This window comes from Magallana gigas, chromosome 3, assembly GCF_963853765.1.
Source record: "Magallana gigas chromosome 3, xbMagGiga1.1, whole genome shotgun sequence".
NCBI lineage: Eukaryota > Metazoa > Mollusca > Bivalvia > Ostreida > Ostreidae > Magallana > Magallana gigas.
This window is the reverse complement of record NC_088855.1, coordinates 22,917,175-22,939,993: the sequence shown is the minus strand read 5'-3', so window position 1 is coordinate 22,939,993 and position 22,819 is coordinate 22,917,175. Positions and strand designations below refer to the sequence as shown.

At 34.6% G+C, this 22,819-nt stretch overlaps 2 protein-coding genes across 3 annotated transcripts in view; one reads left to right on the top strand and one right to left on the bottom strand.

Moving 5' to 3' along the window:
- Nucleotides 1-6: 6 nt before the first annotated feature.
- Nucleotides 7-10,210, top strand: LOC105328626 (uncharacterized). Of its 2 annotated transcripts, none has more exons than XM_011429577.4 (11): nt 7-385; nt 596-694; nt 2,029-2,206; nt 5,002-5,240; nt 5,455-5,602; nt 5,999-6,103; nt 6,545-7,053; nt 7,206-7,344; nt 7,669-7,809; nt 8,614-8,777; nt 9,381-10,210. In XM_011429577.4, the coding sequence occupies exons 1-11, from the start codon at nt 228-230 to the stop codon at nt 9,538-9,540; spliced, it is 2,040 nt and encodes a 679-aa protein (XP_011427879.3). In that variant the 5' UTR covers nt 7-227; the 3' UTR covers nt 9,541-10,210. The 2 variants fall into 2 exon arrangements, with proteins under 2 accessions (XP_011427879.3, XP_011427878.3); XM_011429576.4 differs by having other exon boundaries at nt 5,452-5,602.
- Nucleotides 10,211-11,225: 1,015 nt separating this feature from the next.
- Nucleotides 11,226-22,819, bottom strand: part of LOC105331800 (uncharacterized) — a 17,574-nt gene continuing 5,980 nt past the window's right edge. The window contains exons 6-14 of the mRNA XM_066078973.1: nt 21,194-21,366; nt 19,592-19,754; nt 18,917-18,946; nt 17,914-18,075; nt 17,281-17,481; nt 16,563-16,682; nt 15,823-16,023; nt 15,227-15,321; nt 11,226-14,881 (exon numbers count right to left, since the gene is read on the bottom strand). Coding sequence (XP_065935045.1) covers nt 13,616-14,881; nt 15,227-15,321; nt 15,823-16,023; nt 16,563-16,682; nt 17,281-17,481; nt 17,914-18,075; nt 18,917-18,946; nt 19,592-19,754; nt 21,194-21,366 — 2,411 coding nt within the window. The 3' untranslated portion in view covers nt 11,226-13,615. The remainder of the gene's footprint in view (nt 14,882-15,226; nt 15,322-15,822; nt 16,024-16,562; nt 16,683-17,280; nt 17,482-17,913; nt 18,076-18,916; nt 18,947-19,591; nt 19,755-21,193; nt 21,367-22,819) is intronic.

The following is a 22,819-nucleotide window of genomic DNA, read 5'->3' as shown; positions in this document are numbered from 1 at the left end:
GTATTACTCAAGAAAATCGCCGGTCACAAAACGAAAGTAGGGTACATGTCGTTGCTGCCAAGTTATCATTTGGCGTGAGGTTGTCATCCTTGTGTCAAGCAGCTCACATTTTCTATGCGTACATGTGGTTAACGTTGTGAGAAATTTAATATAAATATATTCATGAATATCAGATTGTCCACCGCATGGCACAGCGAAGATTTTAGAAACAGATAACAGTTGATACAATGGATTTCCTCTGGGAGAAGATTAAATCCATCAATACCAATCACTTCATATTTGTATTGTTATGCAGTGTCATTGCTTATCTTTTCCGAGCCAGTGATTCTTACGATCTGAAACCAGTATGGAGAAAGAGAAGCGAACCTCATCATTATAAAAACAAGTAGGTGTTTGAGATGCTATAGATGAAATGGAGTTAAAAAAAATACCTGCATATCAACAATTTGACAAATCCACAGTTATGTTTTCCTTCTTCTACTTGCCATTTTTTCATACTTTAATTATGGTGTTTTTTTGTATCTAGACAGTAGTTGACAAATTACACTTTATGTAATATAAATATATGATGATGTATTTTTACTTGATTTTGCAGACTGTACCCAACACTTGATGATCGTCTTCCTCCACCAATAATAACTGACCTCGATGGGGATGGAACCAATGAAATTTTGTTAATCACTCATGACTTCAAGTAAGCAAACTAACACTTAGGTATTGTATATAGAGGGTTGTTTGCTTAAAGAGGTTCGATCCTTTGATTTTGGGTAGCCATTTTGTGTAACCTCTAGTCTGGAAATTCTGTGTCTTATATGAATTCTACTTGTAAATTCTTTTTTTACAATGTCAAATAAACTCTATTAAATAAAATAGTGAAGAAAAAATTCCATATTTAGAGAGTGTAGTAAGGGACTATATTTTGTGGCGGAAGGTTTTTAAGAAGAAAATGAACATTTTTCATAACTCAGTTGTTTTAGAGTACCGTAATTTTAGCTTTCTTATTTTCCGTGCAGACCAAATTTTCAGATAGTTTATGCATTGGGATATCTTCGTATTGTTTCAAAGAACATATTTTAACAATATTTCAATATTTCTATCGACATATATTGGCATGTTTAAGTGATATTTCATAAAAGTAAAGAAAAAATCAACTCCAATTTTCCCCTAAAATTAGCTAATTTCATGCCATATCTCAAAATTTACACTTTTGGTTTTATTTTCTAAATATTTAAGTTTCTTTTGACAAGTCTGTCATAATTTGAGAGAAAGTTTGAGACTTTTAAATTATTTAACTGCATGTTCAATCGTTTATGAATAAAAATAGTATTTTTTCAGTGCAAAAAGGTCAAAATACCAATAAGGTGAAAAAATTGCAAACTTTTTCATTATGATAATTTTAATTTTATTAATTCTTGATAATGTAAATTTGTATTTGATACCATGGTTCATTTCGATAAAAAACTACAGAGGTAAAAGCGATTTATGTGCAATTTGCATTCTCAGTGCAGAAAGGTCATATTAAATACACCGTAGCACCGAAAGGAGCATATAGACCCCAACATTTTGTTTTCAATTTTGGTTTAGATATGTGTGTAGATATTTAAAAAATACTTTAGAAAAAAACTTAGAGACTTTTGATCGCAGGATCCAACGTCCTTAATATTATGAATAAACATTCCATCTAGTTATATGAAGGAAGTCTTTATACAGATATATTTGTAGAAATTGTGCAAAAATGTATGTCTGGCTAAGGGTGCACCAACTTCATGATTATAAATTGCTTTTGAGGTAGTTTGATGACATGGAGTTCTAAGTTACTGAAAGTGTGTTTTGATTCTAAACTGTGATTAAATCAGACTTTTACAAGTTGATGCAGTTTTTCAAATTATTAAAGATAAAAACCCCTTCTCAATGAAAAGATTTTCAAATAGGAGTATACAATTATATCATACTGAAAAGTGTTAGAATAAATCTACTGCATTTCAAAATCTAACAAATAAAAGATTGAATATGTATTTGTATAAATAGGTTGAATGTTCTGGCTCTTCCTGAGCGAGCAGCTGATGATGATGATGACACCCTTCCCCATGTTGTTGTGAAGCAGCGAGCTGTCCTACCAATAAATGTGTCCGAGATCAGTCGACCAGTTGCTATGGAAACAGGGTTCACTGTTCCTTACAGTTCTATGATGCAAATACGAAAACAGGTCAGAGCATCAGCTTTTAAATGTTTCATCCAAAATCCCCCTTTGCCGAAGTAAATCAAAGTAAAAGGGGTACTATATATTTTTTTTTCAATGATTGACAATTTGAATTCTGTACAAAAAAAAGACAAATCAAATTCATGGCCTATTATTCATCAACATTGATTTAAATTTGGAGGTTCAGCAATGAAATAGCAGGGTAGTTGAAACCCCTATTACACAATGAAGATACCTGTATAATAAATTCATTATGACAGTGACCTTGTGCTTCAATTTCACTAAGTACTGTATGATTTTAAAACTCAAAGAGATGATCTTTCTAACAAGAGAAGTACAGAACTTAATTTTTCAATCTAATATTGAAATAAATTAGATCTTTGATCTGTTTCTAATAGATCACTACTTAAAGATCTTTTTGAAGCAATCTATTAGGAGCAGATCAAAGATCTAATTTTGATTAGATTGTTTGGGTTTTTAGCTCACCGAGCTGAAAGCTCAAGTGAGCTATTCTGATCACATTTTGTCTGTCGTCCGTCTGTCTGTCTGTCTGTCTGTCCGTCTGTCCGTCTGTCCGTCTGTCTGTAAACTTTTCACATTTTCAACATCTTCTCAAGAACCACTGGGCCAATTTCAACCAAACTTGGCACAAAGCATCCTTAGCCTAAGGGGATTTAAATTTGTGAAAATTAAGGATCACGCCCTTTTGCAAAGGGAGATAATTAGGAATTTATGAAAATTTTCGAGAAATTTTCAAAAATCTTCTTCTCATGAACCATAAGACCAGGAAAGCTGAAACTTGTGTGGAAGCATCACCAGGTAGTGTAGATTCTAATTTGTGAAAATCATGACCCCCGGGGGTAGGGTAGGGCCACAATGGGGGGTCGAAGTTTTATATAGGAATATACAGAGTAAATATTTGAAAATCTTCTTCTCATGAACCATAAGACCAGGAAAGCTGAAACTTGTGTGGAAGCATCCTCAGGTAGTGTAGATTCTAATTTGTGAAAATCATGACCCCCGGGGGTAGGGTGGGGCCACAATGGAGGGTCGAAATTTAACATAGGAATATATAGAGTAAATCTTTAAAAATCTTCTTCTCATGAACCATAAGACCAGTAAAGCTGAAACTTGTATGGAAGCATCCTTAGGTAGTGTAGATTCAAAGTTGTGAAAATCATGACCCCCGGGGGTAGGATGGGGCCACAATGGGGGGTCGAAGTTTTACATAGGAATATACAGAGTAAATCTTTAAAAATCTTCTTCTCATGAACCATAAGACCAGGAAAGCTGAAACTTGTGTGGAAGCATCCTCAGGTAGTGTAAATTCTAATTTGTGAAAATCATGACCCCCTGGGGGTAGGGTGGGGCCACAATGGGGGGTCGAAGTTTAACATAGGAATATATAGAGTAAATCTTTAAAAATCTTCTTCTCAGAAACTAATCAGCAAGGAAAACTGAAACTTGTGTGAAAGCATCCTCAGGTAGTGTACATACAAAGTTGTGAAAATCATGACCCCCGGGGGTAGGGTGGGGCCACAATGGGGTGTCGAAGTTTTACATAGGAATATATAGAGTAAATCTTTAAAAATCTTCTTCTCAGAAACTAATCAGCCAGGGAAGCTGAAACTTGTGTGAAAGCATCCTTAGGAAGTGTAGATTCAAAGTTGTGAAAATCATGATCCCCGGGGGTAGGGTGGGGCCACAATGGGGGATCGAAGTTTTACATAGGAATATATAGAGTAAATCTTTAAAAATCTTCCCTTCAGAAACTAATCAGCCAGGAAAGCTGAAACTTGTGTGAAAGCATCCTCAGGTAGTGTAGATTCAAAGTTGTGAAAATCATGATCCCCGGGGGTAGGGTGGGGCCACAATGGGTGGTCGAAGTTTTACATAGGAATATATAGAGTAAATCTTTAAAAATCTTCCTTTCAGAAACTAATCAGCCAGGAAAGCTGAAACCTGTGTGAAAGCATCCTCAGGTAGTGTAGATTCAAAGTTGTGAAAATCATGACCCCCGGGGGCAGGGTGGGGCCACAATGGGGGATCGAAGTTTTACATAGGAATATATAGAGTAAATCTTTAAAAATCTTCCTCTCAAAACCTAATCAGCCAGTAAAGCTGAAACTTATGTGGAAGCATCCTCAGGTAGTGTAGATTCAAAGTTGTGAAAATCATGACCCCCGGGGGTAGGGTGGGGCCACAATGGGGTGTCGAATTTTAACATAGGAATATATAAAGTAAATCTTTAAAAATCTTCCTTTCAGAAACTAATCAGCCAGGAAAGCTGAAACTTGTGTGGAAGCATCCTCAGTTAGTATAAATTCATAGTTGTGAAAATCATGATCCCCAGGGGTAGGATGGGGCCACAATGGGGGGTCAAAGTTTAACAAAGGAATATATATGGTAAATCTTTAAAAATCTTCTTCTCAGAAACTAATCAGCCAGATGATTCTTTATAATTGTTAAGACTTTGGCCCCAGGACAATTCTTTGGCCTCACAAGAAGGTTCAGAGTTTATGTACGTTTATATCCCATATATAAAGAATTGTTAAGGATCTTTTTGAGAACTGCAATACTCAACATATGATATGACTATAAAATCGTCCTGTTAGAAAAGGGACTTATGATTATAAACATAAAAATATCCAGGGGAAAATGGATTTTATTTATACAGGATCAACATGTATTATTGTACATTGTCCAGATAGTTTGTATTATGACTCCATTAAGCTGATTTTATCATACCTATTGTTCCTCAGGTGAGCGATGTGGCCCATGGGCCTCTTGTTTCCCCTTAGATTGTGGTAGTAGCGACAGATGACTGGCAAGTCTTGTGCTACGATCACAACCTGGAGCTACTTTGGCACAAGAGACTGATGGACGTCAGTCATGTGAGGGAGACGTATACAGTGAAGGCAATGGGGATCCTGATTACCCCCCACAACGTCAAGAAGAAGGACCAGGGCATGGTCATTGTCGGGGGAAGCTTCACACACCTTGCCCACACTCCCCCAGACACCACCACCACAATAAAACAGTAAGGACTGAGAGACATGTATACCTATAAAGAAGACAGAAATTGCCTCTACTGGGGTTTGAACCTGTGTACTCTAGCATACAATATCATTTATCCAGCACTCTTCTGATCAATCTAATCTAATTTAGAGAATTTGAATTAATGACAGGTAGAATTATTATCTCTTTGACATTCAGCTGAGTAGTACTAAATTCTAAAAACATTTTTACAGTAGCGTGAATAAGACTGAGGAGAAGCAGGAAAACTCGACAGATGATAACAGGCTGACCCACTTCAGCTCCTTCGCGGTCAGTGCTCTGGATGGGACGAGTAGGTGGCACCACTTACCGGGTGACTTCGGAGAAATAGCCACAAACATCAAGGTATGTTATTAAAGTGCATGTAGGATAGTATAAGTAAGATTGCTGCCCTCTTTTAGTCATTATTTGCATTGCCTTTTAAATAAGGCAGTTTTAAATTACAATGTATATTTCAAGTACAAATAAACTTTGAGTAAACTCATACCAGTTTTTACATTAATTTCAAACTTCTTCAAAGTTTGTTCATTACCGTACATGTAAATGTATCTATTTTTTGGTTTTATGAAATTTTTCCTAAAGTGTGAAGTTTGTTACTGGTCTTAAGCTTATAAGAAAGATTTTTCACTCTCTCATTAAATAAAAGATTTTCTTTTGAACATGTCCAGATTAGCAAAGGTCAATTATCATTTTGAACCCAATTACTAGTATATAAGAGTTTCAGTGGTTTTTCCTTTTAAGGATATCCATGGTGACCATCATTGGAAGTTGGCCTTAAAAAGACACAGACTCCATGTTGGAGAGGCCCCCTGGACCATGTACAAAAAGGAATTCAGTGAGTTCACAGTAAGTACATGTATGACTAATAAAAATGTACCAGTAAAACTTCAAATGTTTTACCTCCTATCAAGAGTCCTTCACTTATGTTTGGGAGTTGCCAAATTCAGATTTTGCTTTTATGAACTTGTATCCTTAAGACCCACACTTTTATTTGAAGATGAAACGGCCATAAAAGGTTCATTGTTTGTTAGATCTAGGTCTCCCTTGATTAAGATTGAATTACCGCGGTTAAGACAAAACAATTACCAGTTTACCACAACAAAATTCTAGATGGAAATGCCACAAACATAGTCATAATCCCTGCATTCTAAAATGGAACTACACATACATAGCTTTTAAGAATCTATTATGACAAAAGATTCTTCACAAAAGTTATATTGACTTGTGCTTTGCTACATTGATTTCATCTGAATTTTTAACTAAAATAAATGACATTCCCTTTTGTAGCCTCATCTTTGGGTAAATCTCGATGATACGAAGCTGACTCTAGGAAGATTTAGGAAGACTGAAGAAGGAGGTGAAAAATACTCATCTTCCTCCTCCTCCACCTCCTCAGGAATGGCCCTGACCCCAGACCATATTATTGGCTACGCCTACGGTGGACACAGACCTCACAGCAACCATGAACATGTGGAAAATCCGAACGCTGTTGTCATCCACACACACAATGGTATAGAGGTTCTGAACCTTTTGAACGGTCAACCAATCACAGAGCTCCATCTGCCAGGAGATGGGGGGGTGTACGTTGACATTGATTCTGACGGAGAAATAGAACAAGTTCTCTGGGGTCTGCAGGATGACTACGGTCCCTGTTACATCGAGATCTGGCGGATTAATCCTGTGAAGGAGCGGATAGAGCAGCTGCCAATCTGTCGGATTACCCGTTTATTTTTCACGTCGTCTTGGGCCTATGATGAAGACAACTTAAAGAAACTCCCGCCAATCATTATTAAGAGGTAAAGCTTGTGTAAGAACAGAAATTAATATAAAAGTTTCATGTTCAAGATGAACATAAGAATTTTTTTTTCATGAATATGAAAAAATTGGACTTACATGTAAGACTAGTTCAGTTCTATGAAATACTGGTATATTTGTTTGACCTCTTCAGTGTTGCAAGGAAAACAGGACTGATAAGATATTTCATGGGTCATCATCTTCCCAAGTTTGCACACAAACATGACATCATCACTTTCGGAGGGGTAGGACGAGTGTCGTCTTGGAACAGAGATGGAAACGCTAATTGGCAGGTACTGTAGTTAAATATACCATCAAAATATAAATAGGGATTAGGGAGGATGGACAAAAAATTCAGAAGCACAAATTGGTATAATTTATATAATCTGATAATAGCATTGTCAACTTGTATGTTGTGTATAAGTACAGTCCAAGTGATTTCTTGTACAATATAGTTTGTGGAAAAATCAATTTAGAATTTTGGTTTGGATTTGTTTTCTTGGGGATATGGTTATATTGTAGTACAATTTAATATCAAAAGTTTAATCATGGTGCCCTGAAGTTCAAGTTATGGAGATTCCCCCGTAATATCAAAAGTGTTATTTATACCTTTGTAGATAGCTACTCCAGCTAATTGGGCAAGAGCAGCCATAGATAGAAAGAAGAACAAAGAGGCTGATCCAGCGGCTTACCAGAGATTTGTGGAGGAGTTCTGGCCCAGTCGTGTGTTGATGTCTATACCTGTGTACGGTCAACAGGTACACACACTCTATTACATTTATTGCTGATCCAATGTAAAATGATTTTCTTTTTCTTTTTTTTAAAGGGAGACAATTTGCTCCTCCTGTGAATAGGAGTAGAAGATTGTTTTAATCCCATATGAAAACGAAGAACTGCGAATGATAGCTTTGCCTAGCCGCCTAACAAAAAAGTCATTTTTTGATAATTGTGTAGTTAAATTTATTTTTTTTAAATAATGTAAACATTTGTGTATATTTTCATAAGATATAAATGTTTGGTCAAACAAAGCGAGAGAAGTTTGGATTTTGGGTTAAATTAGGTCATTTCATAATCTCATAAAATATCTTTATCCCCAGTGAAACAAAGGGTTTGTTGTTTCACTGGGGGGGGACAAATACATTCCAAAAAATGCATTTTGCATCGTAATGTTTCAAAAATTAATTACGAATATGAATTGAAATGAAAATTTACTTTAATATTTAACATAAGCATGTGTTTTTATGCACATATCGGCCGCTAAAAAATATTTTCCTTACTCATAAAGATTGATTTCATTAAAGAAAATTTAAAAAATAATTATTTGACTACAAATTTTATTTCAATAGGAATCAACAAGGAATTGATTATACTTTTTTTAGTAGATAACTTTGTTTTTGAATATCTGACAGTTATATTTTTTAATGTAAAATGTAGGCGGGAAACAGGTGTTAGCATTCGCAGTCTTTTATAAAATGATAATTTTTTTGTTTGATGCCAAGGGAGACAATTTGCTCCTTGAAGATTGTGTTACATTCTACATGTAGTAATGTACCTCTGTACAGAATGTGGCTGCCCTGAGTGGTTTCTCCGAGTTTGTGTTGGTGGACCTGGTCAACGGGAACCTCCTGGCTGAACACTCCCTCCCCTGCTCCCCTTCAGCCCCCCTCACTGTGGGAGACTTCGACAACGATGGAGTAAATGATGTCATTGTCACCTGTAGTCTAGGGTTGGTTATTTGTTTATTCTTTTTTTATAAAATTGAGCCTGTATTAAATACCCATTAATCTTATTTCATATGTAGAGCAGATGGTCATTGTCAATTCCTTTGCTAAACAAAAACATATTTTACTGTTTGTTGACATTTTCTTTGTCCCTCTTTCCATTCCAACTGACCATTTGCAAAAGAAATACATGTTTATCATATAGCATAATGAAACTAAATTTCATTGCTTTGCATTGCTTTGTAATGTACATGTATATACATGCAAATATATGTATCCAGTTTGATTTTTAACGTAATGTAAATTGGATGCTTTTCAGAATTTATGTAGGCCTAAACACTCAATACATAATATAGTAATTTTAATCACATCTTCATGTGAATGTCTTTAAATTAACATATTCTGTACATGCATCATTTTGCCTCTTTCCATTCCAACTTTACTTAGTTTTTGCATAGTAAAACGTGTGAGCATTTTGAAACTCTTTTTCATTTATTTGGTATACAGATGTTTATGTTCACAAGCCATGTCATATTAATGTCTTTAATCCAAACAAAACCCAAAGCAATTCAGCATGCCTGTTTATTTTTATGTTCTTTCAAACCCAGGTACATAGGATTTTCCCTGCACCACAAGACGAACCACCTGTTCACAGCTCTGTATGGTCTGACAGTGTTTATTCTCATTCTTCTCCTGAACTGGCTGTGTTCTCCCAAGTCTTTCTATGGGGAGGATGACGATGATTTAAGTTCTGATGAAGATGACTGAGTGATTAGAACAACGATGAATGAGGCGATGAGAACGAGGATGACTGAGGTGATGAGGATGAACTGAGGATTGATTTAGATGATAGAACGAGATAGGTTTATTACCGGTATTGTGAGATGATGAGGAGGACGAGTATAAAGACGGTGCTGAGACGATGATTAATGTATGTTTTTGCAGTGATGTCATCAAATCAGTGATGGGTGGATTCTGATTCTTACAAAATGTGTGTCCTTGTTATAAAAACTGGCAAATATTGAACAGAAGGTGAACAAAATGTACTCTTGACAAGGTGGAAGGGCAAGTCAGTTGTCGTGCCAAGTAAAAAGTCATCGAAAGCTGTGTTATCGTTACATTCCAAATGTTGAAAGTACAAACTTGGGAGACCAGTCTTCTCAGTGCTAGAATTACTGAAATTTTATTGCTGTGACAATGTTTATAATACATGTATTGTATCTGTGATCCATTTTATATGGTTCATATATTGTTAAAATCTCAAGAGAAAATTATGGTGCAGTTCTTTTTTTTTTTTTTTAATCAGGGAAAATATTTTTTTAATGTAAAGAATATCTAGATGTACTAGTATTGCCAATCTTGGCATGTACCAGGTACTGGTAAATACAATATGCTGTAAAAAAAAAAATTCCCAATAAAATTTTGTTAAAATATGTAATAGTTGTACGGAATTTAGTTCATCATTTACTTAATTTGAAAAAAATTTTGCACTGAAAACTACATACAATACCATATTCAGCAAGACTTTCCTTTTTAGCTCACCTGAGCTGAAAGCAATTGGGGGGTTGAAGTTTAACATAGGAACACATAGAGTAAATATTTAAAAATCTTCTTCTCAGAAACTAATCAGCCAGGAAAGCTGAAACTTGTGTGGAAGCATCCTCAGGTAGTGTAGATTCAAAGTTGTGAAAATCATGACCCCAAAGGGTAGGGTGGGGCCACAAGGGGGGGGGGTCGAAGTTAAACATAGGAACATAGAGTAAATCTTTAAAAATCTTCTTCTCAGAAACTAATCAGCCAGATGATTCTTTATAATTGTTTTAAAGACTTTGGCCCCAGGACAATACTTCGGCCTCGCAAGAAGGTTCAGAGTTTGATGTTGGTTTATATTCCAAATACGGTATATACCACATATAAACAATTGTTAAAGATCTTTTTGAGAACTGCAATACTCAACATATGATATGACTATAAAATCATCCTGTTAGGAAAGGGACTAATGATTATAAACATAAGAATATCCAGGGGGGAAATGGATTTTATTTATACAGGATCTACAAGTATTATTGTACATTGTTCAGATAGTTTGTATTATGACTATGATTTTATCATACCTATTGTTCCTCAGGTGAGCGATGTGGCCCATGGGCCTCTTGTTAAAAATACCGTTATTGAATTCACAATGGACCCTTAACAAATTAAGATTAAAGCTGAATTTTTTGTTAGTACAAATGTACTAGGAAATTAACTAAAAAAAACGATAATTAAGGTTTTTCTTTACTTAATGTAAATACATGTTCATAAAAAAGTTTAAAGCTAGACAAAACTACTTTGAAGATGTATTTTTGGGGGAATGGGGGGGGGGGGGTCATGGTCATAGTATATGTATTTGATATTACATGTGACATGTAAATGCATAAAAACCTTACGATTAAAAACAACACAAGGCAAGAATACGTGATTATATTTCCAATGATATACATGTATTTATTTAAAATATCAATTTCATCATAATCATATTAAATTTTGAAAATGTATAAAAAGAATTAAACGTGTAACACAAAACAATATGATATGCATTATCAAATTAACAGTTTTAAAAGCTTATGATTTTATCCAGGATAATACATGTAATGCTGCACACACACAAAAGGAAAGAAAATAACATAAAACATTGTGATAATATGGAATGCACATGTATGAGCAAGTGATGAATTCCAAACTGTATGTAAACATGGTGGTCAGTTTAAAAAAAAAAAAAATTTCCTTCAATTTAACATGTTCCTTTTGCAAGCTCTAGTATACTATGCAAACAGATTACATACATGAGCTTTTTATTGAAATAATTAAGGTTTTCTGATCCTCTGCCCCATAAATTTCTCATTGTTTTTATCATCCTTTAGAATGATGTCCTTTTGTCGCACTTCATAATAAATTGAAATCAAAAAGGAAATTTTACCATAGAATCTATAGATGTTTTGCACAGTTTGCAAGGCATGTTTGCCCTGTTGAACTGAAATGGATAATTTATCATGGAGATTCTTGTTAAAATTTTGAACAGCAAATTACATGTAGTTGGTCCATTCACAATAAGGTCATACATGTACATAAAAGTCCAAAATTCTCCACATTACCACTGAGTTAATATGTTTGATTATTTCCAAATTGCAACACAAAGAACTTCTACTTATTTTTAAATCGAAAAGTTGAATCCATGATTGAAGCAAATAATAAGAGTTGCTGAACATTTCAACAAGGACTGGACATCATTAAATGTTGCTTTATATACTATCTATAAACATGTATATATATGTACACTTAAAACTGATAATTTTACACTATGGCAATACCTGTATAACATATAGTGATAGGTGACACATGAAGGGGAAATTAAATGCTCACCAAATCAAACTGGAGAAGGTTTACAAACATGTAAGTTATGGCCGTTACTCAATTTGAATTTCATTAAATTGAAATTAATAAATGCAAAATACATGTCTCAACAATAACAAAAAAAAAATGTGTAGGTGATAATGAAGCAATGTACCAGTTATTTTTTTAAGCACAAAACATATTTCAGTCAAATATGTACTAAATGTTCATGGCATCAAAAAAAGGGCAATGAAAATTAAATTACATGAAGATTTTCTGGCAAGATATTTTTGAGTAATGCTTAGAGATTCTGTATGTGATTATGCTGCAATAGTTTAATCTGTTAGTACATTATTCTACCATGAGCAGTTAAGTGATTTATAAACTCTAAGCAAAGCGCAAGAGAAATGGCTTTTTCCAAAAAATCCTTATATTTGATTTGAATGACAATATAAACATTATCTTAATATATATCACTAATTATTTAATAAAAATATAAAATAAAATGACTGATATAATAAAGCACCTGATTCAGATTTGAAATTAAAATAGACTGTGACCAGCACAGTGTAAACATTGTATCAAAGTTTTTATGGGGGAGAAATATACTTCTGTGTAGATACATGTAGATATTAATTAAATGCTAGTTTTCAAAAAAAAATTGTGATTCAATTTACCGTATATCCTAATACATATATATACATGTACTGAATTTATGAATAATACATGTAACAACATTAAAATTATTTTCATCTCACTTTAACCAGTTTAAAAATATACGCAGATACATGGAAAAACAGTTTTGCTGATGCCAAAAAAAAAAGTCAATCAATTGCAACTGTATTCTGATACAATGTCCATTGATCAACCTATAAACCAGATGTTTAAATCCTAAACTTTTGAACTTTGGTTAGAACACCATGGCACAGTTCCTCCAGAAAGCATCACTCATTTGACAGAACACGTTCAAGTTTGTACCATTAAAGAATAACTTTAAAGGACATAACAAAAAAAACCCCAATAATTATTATTGGAAATAAAAAAGTAGAAATATTACAAAACTGATCTGGGTTGATCCGATATGGCTGAATAACAAACAACCAACACAAACAACATTGATAAAAAATAAATACTAGAATTAGGACTCTTGGGTTATCATAAAGGTACAAAAACGTTAAGATTGCACTAAATGTTGGATTACACAACATCTTGAATAATAAGCAAGTTACACTGTACCTTGCACGAGAACAAGTTCTTGTAATACATAGATGTTAATTAACTTCCTGATAATCATTTTTTCTGATTAAAATTTTCACACAGTTCTTATTTACATGTACAGGTATAATAATATTTATTGTCTTCTGTTTTTTTTAAATGATGTGTTGCATTGATCAAATATGTATAGTTATATTCTTAATACACATGCACATGTATACACTGTTACATGTATATCATGTACAAAGTGAATTCCTCAAACAAAAACATCTTCACTCTCACATGCAAAAACAATGGAGTCAGCACCTCTCTCTTCTTGAATGTTGGACAAGTCTGCATGGGAATGAGTTTGCCGTCGAGCGGTCTGGCTGTTAAGTCGCCGGTTCAAATCGCCTAGTGACACCGATCGTTGGGAATCACCAGCGGGTCTCACCCTCTCCCTCCTATTCTCTCCAGCGTTTGAACGATTGGGTAGATTTCCCACCGAGAGCGACATGGGTCGATCCGATGGTTGGAGGTGTTGGGGGATGTTTGTGTTTGGTTGATTGGCTGTTGACATTCTATGCGAAAGGTCCTGGGCTGATCTGGCAGCTTGGATATTATTTGAGGCCACGCAGTGAGTCGTAGGTAAATGCTGAAGAGACATGGCCATCCCTTCTCTCCGATCATCCGTCCATTTATCCAGAGAAGAAGGCAGGTTGGCAAGACTGGCTGAGTTTGTCCTGGGTGGGGAATGTTGTGAATTTCTTTCAAAGTCTTTGAATGCCTGGTTGAGAATGCCCCTATTTTCTCCCTCTGTGTAATGGTCTTCACTAAAGAGTAGTCCTTTTGAGCTGCTGTCAGATGCTCTGTTTCTCAAATCACCTTTAGATCTTCTTTTATTTTCCTCCTTCCAGTGCTGCTCATCTTTGTTTGATTCTGCAGCCTTCGGATGGAACGAAGAGGATCCATGTCTTGAAGGACTCTCAGGAAAGCTTTGACTCTCCCTGTAATTAGTATTTCTCTTGTTGTCTGACATCTGTCCTGGCTTATCCGAATTCAAATTCCTTCGTATGTTAGTTGGATTTATTTGATCTTCCTGTAACTTTCTCTCCAGCTCTTGTCTGATGTTACTTTTCGGTCTTGGTGGAGGAGGACAGTTCCTTCTACCTTCCGGTCTTTCAACCTGGCTGGAAGGTCTCTCTCTGTACTCATCTTCCCTCTCCTCTCTGTGTGAGGTCCTCACTCTCCGATGTGGAACCTCCGTATAATTGGGACTGTGGACGTTTGAGACATTTCGACCTAAGGGGATTTCTGTTGACGACTCGGAGCTATAGGACATACTGTGGGAGTGATTGACCGGCCTGATGTCTTCGTTGTTTGCATTGGGCGTGGAAGAATCGTGTCGCTGTGATCGGTCTATGGTACTGAATTCTGGGGGAGGGTAGTCTTCCTCTTCATACTGATCCCCTGGAGGCTCCACGATCAAATGCCCTATTGCCTCATGGTATGTAGGAGGTTTTAGCATACCATTTTCACATCCCTAAGGTTTGGAAAAAAAACAATGGAGTCAGAATAACTCATTTATAATGCTTGGACTTCATAGTACTGTACATCCCTCACTTTATATGAGTACCGGTAACTACTTCTGCAATACTGCTTGTTTGAATCAGGAGGCAAGTGCCAATTTTTATGATAATTTCATACAGTTTAGAACTTTTAGAAAAAAAACAGAGATTTTAAAATCCACATGGTGTGTTTTTGAGAGTTTACACGGATAATTAATCCTCAATTTACGGAATCTGAAGTATTTATACACTGTAAAGCCGTAACATCAAGTTAATAATTAGAGGACTGTTTGTCTAAACACCACAATTATAATACCTACCAGTGGAGGCTCTTCATAAGGGGGACTTTCCAGGGCCTCCTCATAGGTGGGTGGGAAGTCGGCCGGCCTCTGTGCCTGTCTGTTTCTCTGGCGTCCTTAAACGAAAGCAAATCTCCGTTAATGAATCCCATATAATTAAATCAGTCTTTCCTTCAGTGTTCATACTTAATTGTGGGAGAGGGAGGGTAATTTAACACACAACTCTTTTATGTGGCATATGCATAATTCCCAAGCAGTGTATAAATAGGATTTACTTACTTTAGTATTATTTTCATTTTAATTACAGATTAGAACACAGGACAAATGCAAATTAGTGTTAAACAAAGAAACAGACAGGCTATTTATAAAGCAAACTTATATTTTCTCTACTTAAATTTTAAAATTTATAAAATTACAAAAGTCTTTATTGTATTGTTGACATAGGTTGTCTACTCCAAATATATATAAAAGAAACAGAAAAAAAAAATTACAGACAACATGTGACATCAATAGAACTCCAAAATAGAACGATGCACGTAAAAATCTCCAAATGCGAATGTCAAATAAAAACACTACAAGTTATCTCTTAGTTTAGACTGATATATGTAGTCCTTTACTTCTTCTCCCTATCCCTCCACTAATTGTGGGGATAATTCCTGTGTCCCTGTCCATCTCTTGGGCGCGGGCGTTGTGACATCGTCGGATGAGGAAGAAGAGGACACAGAGGATGACCAGGAGGAAGACGGAGATGACCAGCGGCACGATCACGCTGACCGTCATCGTGTAGTTACTGCTCCGCGACCAGCCAGCGCCACCATCTGTTCAAAAGTAGGTGACCAAAATTATGTACAGTAAAACATGGTACAACAAACATGCTTAATATAACAAAATCATGATTACAGCAAAGTAATTTCATTCACTGTATCTTAAAATTGAGTTATAACCTTAAGTGTATCAGATGATAAGAATTACTGATATAAGAATTTGAAATTGCTCCTTATAACCTAGATTCTTTAAGATTAGAATTAGGTTCAAGTCAGATAAAACACTGCAGACTGCGGTAAAATAACAGCACTACAGTATAACTGTAGATGGACATGTATTTGGAGCACTTATAATGGGGAAAGATACATTATACCTTGACAAGTTGCAGAAAATTAAATTGCGTTCAATAAACTTTCATGTTTATGTACCTCTAATATTTGTACCAAAACTTTGCAACAGCAGAAAAAAACAGTTATGCAGAAATTCTTATGTGAAATTCTTGTACATCATCAATAAAGACCAAATTATGGAAAGCTTGTAAACCATACGTATACCACATTTGCAATTTGATTCATCCAACAAAAAGCCTTACTGAGACAGTTGTCGTTGCTTTCGTCAGAGTTGTCCTCGCAATGGTTAAATCTGTCACACTTCAGTTCGGCGGGGATACATCTCCCTGTGTTGCAGTAAAACATTCCTCTTCTGTTGCAGTCTGTAAATTATAGCAGCAATGAAAAACATTACTGTAACCTTCTTGGCTATACATATTATATAACTGACTCAAGAAGACTTGTTTTTATTGAAGCATTAATATAAAATCATGTAGAACCTCAAAACTATAAATCTGAGTAAAATCTTCTTAAGTTTAAAGCTAATTTTTGCCAAATTATGCAGTAAAATGTCTGCTGAAACTGCATGTAATTCAGTTCAAATTTTCAGTTTCCCCTGAAAATTTTTTATCAATAGAGCAGTATTCCACCTGCTGTGTATTTAATAATCTTATGTAACATGCTCAAATATTTTCTTTCCAACAAGAAATACTTTGGAATCATTAGAATACATGGTATGAATTTATCATGAATTTTGTGGGTTCCAACAAATGTATATACATGTTTATCCTGGACACATTACAAAGCACAGTTTTAATTCATTAATCATGCATCTATAGTACATGTATATCAATGAAATATATTAGATGAAATATGGGTATGTCCCAATGAAGCCTGGTAAAACTGGCCTCCACAAAATTTAATTGACAAACCCCCACCCACCCCCCTTGCAATACAAGTAATACATTTACTACTACTTACCAGAGGACCCTCGCTCCCGGTAGGAAGTGAATACGATCTGGAGATTGTCCATGGGTCGCACTCGCCCTCTGTACCGAATGTAGAAACCTCTCGTGCTGTGGAAAGGTTTTCCATAACTGCTTCTTGGGGTAATCTTGTCCAAAACTTCGCCGTCTGACGTAACTCCGTCGCGGATTACTACTTCCTGGTTGCTATAGCTCACTATCAAAAAATACAATTAAATAAGGCGTGGTGGTAAATGAATTTATACATTTACTTAAAGGAATATGTATACCGGTACTACTATCCCGTGTTTACAATGTAAGCAAACATTTGTATTCTTGAAATATCGAAACCAGGGCCACAAAAATATATTTGAAATTAAAGACTTTTACAAAAACAGAAAAAAATTCTCATTATAATTAGAAAATTTGATGACTTTTGTTATCTATTTTATAATTTCCGTTTTTCAAAACAAAGGGATGTGTAAAAATTTTAACTACCAGTATCAAACAAGTCATGTGATAATGAATTTATAAAGGCTGCTTTGAAAGGACAAATCACACTGCTAAGTTGTCTTTTATTTCTATCAAATACAAATTTGCAAGGAGCACAACTAATTTAAAAAAAAAAAGAGATCTGAAGGGTACATACGTAGTGTGTCAGTACGGAACTTGATGATTTTCATGTAGACTTTGTCAAACTCGGGTTGCTTTTTAATGAGCCAGGTGCAGTCATATTGATAACCCTCAATGCTGCTGCTCAGCTGGAAATCTATCATTCCTCCTTCATTGATTAGATAATTTTTTCCACACTCTAAAAATATACAACACAAGTTAAAAATTATGGTTATTTTTAAAAAAAACATTTTATGCCCTTTGACCAAGATTCTTTCAGTAATAAGAAATTTTTAAAATGAATACAATATAAGTGGAATTCAAGGACATCCAAACACTTTAAATTTCACAGGTTACATTCATGTATTTTTATAAAGTCTACACCTTTGGGGAAATGCTGAGACACAGGCAAAAATCAAGTGAAAAGTGAAAACAAGAGGCCAATGGGCCACATCACTCGCCTTAACAACAGTTCATACGTTGAACTCTTGACCCCTTTTGGGTCCCGATATTGGTCCAAGGGTCATGGTTTTATCAAATTAGAATCAACACTATCTGAGGATGTTTGCATAGTAATATCACAAATTGATGCATTTTTGTTACTGAAAAGAAGGTAAGATTTTTTTAACATTTTCCATATATATATATTTCTATTGAAATTTAAACCTCTCTTTGGGGCCCCAGTATTGGTCTGAGGGTCATGGTTAAAACAACTTAAAATCTTTCAATACATTATAAGTTTTATAAATATTAGCATTTTTGGTGCAATGGTTCTTGAGACTGAGGATTTTTAACACCTACACCCTATTTTCACTGTTTTGTGATTATCTCCCCTTCATAAAAGATTAGGTTCTTAAATTAAATCCCCTATTTATAAGGATGCTTTATACCAAGTTTTCTTACCAGTGCTTCTATAGAAAAAGTAAAAAATGTGAAAAGTTTACAGTCAGATGAACAATATGGACAATGGACAACTGTTGATCAGAAAAGCTTCAACCTTTTGGTTCAGGTGAGCTAATAAAAGTCTGAAATTCTCATACCTGTACTCAGATGTGGAATGTAATCTTCAGCTGGAAATAAAATCAAATTCATCATCAAAATACTACAGTAGATATTAGTGCATTGTACATATATTTTCCTCGTATTCATGTAATACTACATCTAACAGAGTCATTAAAAGGTTTTATCAACAAATACAAAACATTCATACTGCAAAATAATGTGTGCCTTTTTTTTTTAAGTTAATACCAAATTTTTATCCTGACATATTTAAGAGTACTTAAGGTGGTATGGGACACTTCCATGTTGTGACGTATTGTTTATCGAAATAAACAAGAAAATTAAGTGCAGTTATATAAGTAGTTTCTTTCCCAATATTGTCATCTAACAGCATAGCGCAGTGAGTCAGAGGGTTTACTACTAATCTGTAAGTCATGAGTTCGAATCCCACTGTGGGTTTTACAATTTTTACCTTTCAAAATATTTTTAAAATTATTTTTTTGTTAGATATTGTAAAATTTGAAAATTCTAAACTGGTGAAAGTATTTCAATTATAATGTACTTTAATCCACATTAATATCGACAGATGTCCCATACCACTTTAAAATGAACAATTTTTACAAGATCTAAATCTGTGATGAAACCTCTGCGGTTTTTAATTGTTAATGTTGATTGATATTAGAGAGAAAATTTTGAGACTCTGCAAATTTTAATACCTCGATAAAAAGTATAAGTGAATTTGAAGCCCATGTATCTATTCTGATCCTCCAAAAAGTGGTTCCCTGTGCTGAATATGACCTTCATTTCTGGCCCCTTAGAGATCACTATTGGGCGGCCCATGGAACCATTGATGGGTCGTCGTCTGTCACTTTCATCAAACTGAAAATCAATCCACAACTATTTCAATTGTTTAATACACATACAATAATTTTACACAGAAATCTGTATCAATATCAAATTAATATTAAAATCATTACACATACTAATTTAATGATTTATACATGTATAAAGAAAGCTGAATTAGGCAAAACTATCACAATTCATGTTTGTAAATTATAGCTTCCCAATCCACATAAATGAAAATGTTGATAATAGACCTCCCCACTGAATGGTGACTTACACATACCTCTCCACTGAATGGCGACTTACACAGACCTCCCCACTGAATGGTGACTTACATATACAGTCCCACTGAATGGTGACTTACAGAGACCTCCCCACTGAATGGTGACTTACAGAGACCTCCCCACTGAATGGTGACTAACAAAGACCAACCCACTGAATGGTGACTTACATAGACCTCCTCACTAAATGGTAACTTACATAGACCTCCTCACTAAATGGTAACTTACAGAGACCTCCCCACTGAATGGTGACTTACAGAGACCTCCCCACTGAATGGTGACTTACACAGACCTCCCCACTGAACGGTGACTTACACATACCTCCCAACTGAATGTACTTACATAGACCTCCCACTGATTGGTGACTTACACATACCTCCCCACTGAACGGTGACTTACATAGACCTCCTCACTGAATGGTGACTTACATAGACCTCCTCACTGAATGGTGACTTACATAGACCTCCCCACTGAACGGTGACTTACATAGACCTCCCCACTGAATGGTGACTTACACATACCTCCCCACTGAACAGTGACCACTGAACGGTGACTTACATAGACCTCCCCACTGAACGGGACTTACACATAAATCCTTACTGAATGGTAACTTACATAGATCTCCTCACTGAATAGTAACTTACACAGACCTCCCCACTGAATGGTGACTTACACATTCCTCCCCACTGAACAGTGACTTACAAAGACCTCCCACTGAAAGGTGATTTACACATACCTCCTCACTGAACGGTGATTTACATAGACCTCCCCACTGTATGGTGACATACACATACCTCTCCACTGAATGGTGACTTACACAGACCTCCCCACAGAATGGTGACTTACATATACAGCCCCACTGAATGGTGACTTACACAGACCTCCTTACTGAATGGTGACATACACATACCTCCCCACTGAATGGTGACTTACACATACCTCCCCACTGAATGGTGACTTACACAGACCTCCCCACTGAACGGTGACTTACATAGACCTCCTCACTGAATGGTGACTTACACAGACCTCCCCACTGAATGGTGACTTACACAGACCTCCCCACTGAATGGATACTTTCATAGACCTCCCCACTAAATGGTGACTTACATAGACCTCCCCATTGTATGGATACTTACATAGACCTCCCCACTGAATGGTGACTTACATATACAGCCCCACTGAATGGATACTTACATAGACCTCCCCACTGAATGGTGAGATGTGCCAATCATCAAACACCACCAAAATCTTGGAGTACTCGTTGTTTTTAATGACCCACGTGTAGACATCCCCATTTTGAAGGTAGCCATTTGGAAAATTTGGTGACCTCACTTGTCCCATGTAGGATGTCAGAACTTGATTATTGGCTGACAAAACAACACGATAAATTTTGTTACATGTGTATATAAATCATGATCATTTTCTGAAATTCGATGACTACCTTTCATAGTTTGATTTACAATCATTAGCAATTTTAATATTCACGATATTTTGACATAAATACATGTATTAAACATAGGTAATCACAGATTACAAAGCTCACCGAGACGAGACATCACCCTTATGAGACTTCACCTTATGAGACCACCTTTATCATATTAAATGAAAATCATACTTTATGATCTTCGATATTCATGGATTCTGTTTTGACAAAACATCATATATCATCTGTTAAAAAATTGTATGATAATCATATGTTCATATGTTACTCAATACAATAATATAAAATTAAATATTGCATCCTATCATATTTACAACATTTATGATACATATATCATATAATACAATAAAATACCATAATAAACAATGATGAGATATGATATTGTAAGGTATGATATGACATTGTATTGTGTTATAAGTTATTGTATTTGATCAAATAATACAATATCATAATATATAAAACAATATAGTATTATATTACAATATCATATTACATAATACATCATAACATTGAAACATATGATATTAGATTGTATAATATATTATGATATTGTATGATAATGTATCATTTTTGATACATAATATGATATTGTATCATATGATACAATATAATTTGATACAACATTGTATCATATCAAATGATACAATATTATGTGAATATTAAAATTTAAATATTATATAATACATTATTATATTATACATATTTATCATATGATACAATTATATATTTTACAATATCATACAATACAATTTCATATGATGTGATAATATATCTTATAATTAACCAATATCATATTATACAATATCGTATGATATGATATTATATAATATTACAGTATCATATTATACAATTTCATGTGATATAATTCTATATTACAGAAACTAATGTCATATAGTTTTTTTATACAATATTGTATGATACAATATTATAGAATATACAATATTGTATCATAGGATACAATATTATATTTTGCAATATCTTATGTAATAGTATCATGTGATAAAATAATAAATTAATAATACAATACAATATTATACAATATTGTATCATAATATACAATACTTTACATAACGATATCATGATACAATATCATAAAATAAAATATCAAAAAAAATAGATACAATATCATATCGTATCATATAACTTTTTATAATATTACATATGATATTATATTGTATCATATTAAACAATAATGTTTCATACCATACAATACTATATCATAGGAATCATGTTATATCATTTATCAACAAACACATCTATCTTTCGAGCTGGTTTGAGTGAGGTAGGAAATTTCATTAGCATCCTTGATAATGGAGATCAGGCTCTGCATTTGAAGCAACCTCTGCGTTTCATTTATAATATAGTTAAATCAACGATGT

Bases quoted from the DNA above. Each gene is read 5' to 3' on its own strand.
- LOC105328626 (XM_011429576.4), top strand. From the start codon at position 228: ATGGATTTCCTCTGGGAGAAGATTAAATCCATCAATACCAATCACTTC. The intron at 2,207-5,001 runs GTCAGAGCATCA...GTTTCCCCTTAG, and splicing joins TGATGCAAATACGAAAACAG to ATTGTGGTAGTAGCGACAGA. The intron at 5,603-5,998 runs GTATGTTATTAA...TTTCCTTTTAAG, and splicing joins AAATAGCCACAAACATCAAG to GATATCCATGGTGACCATCA.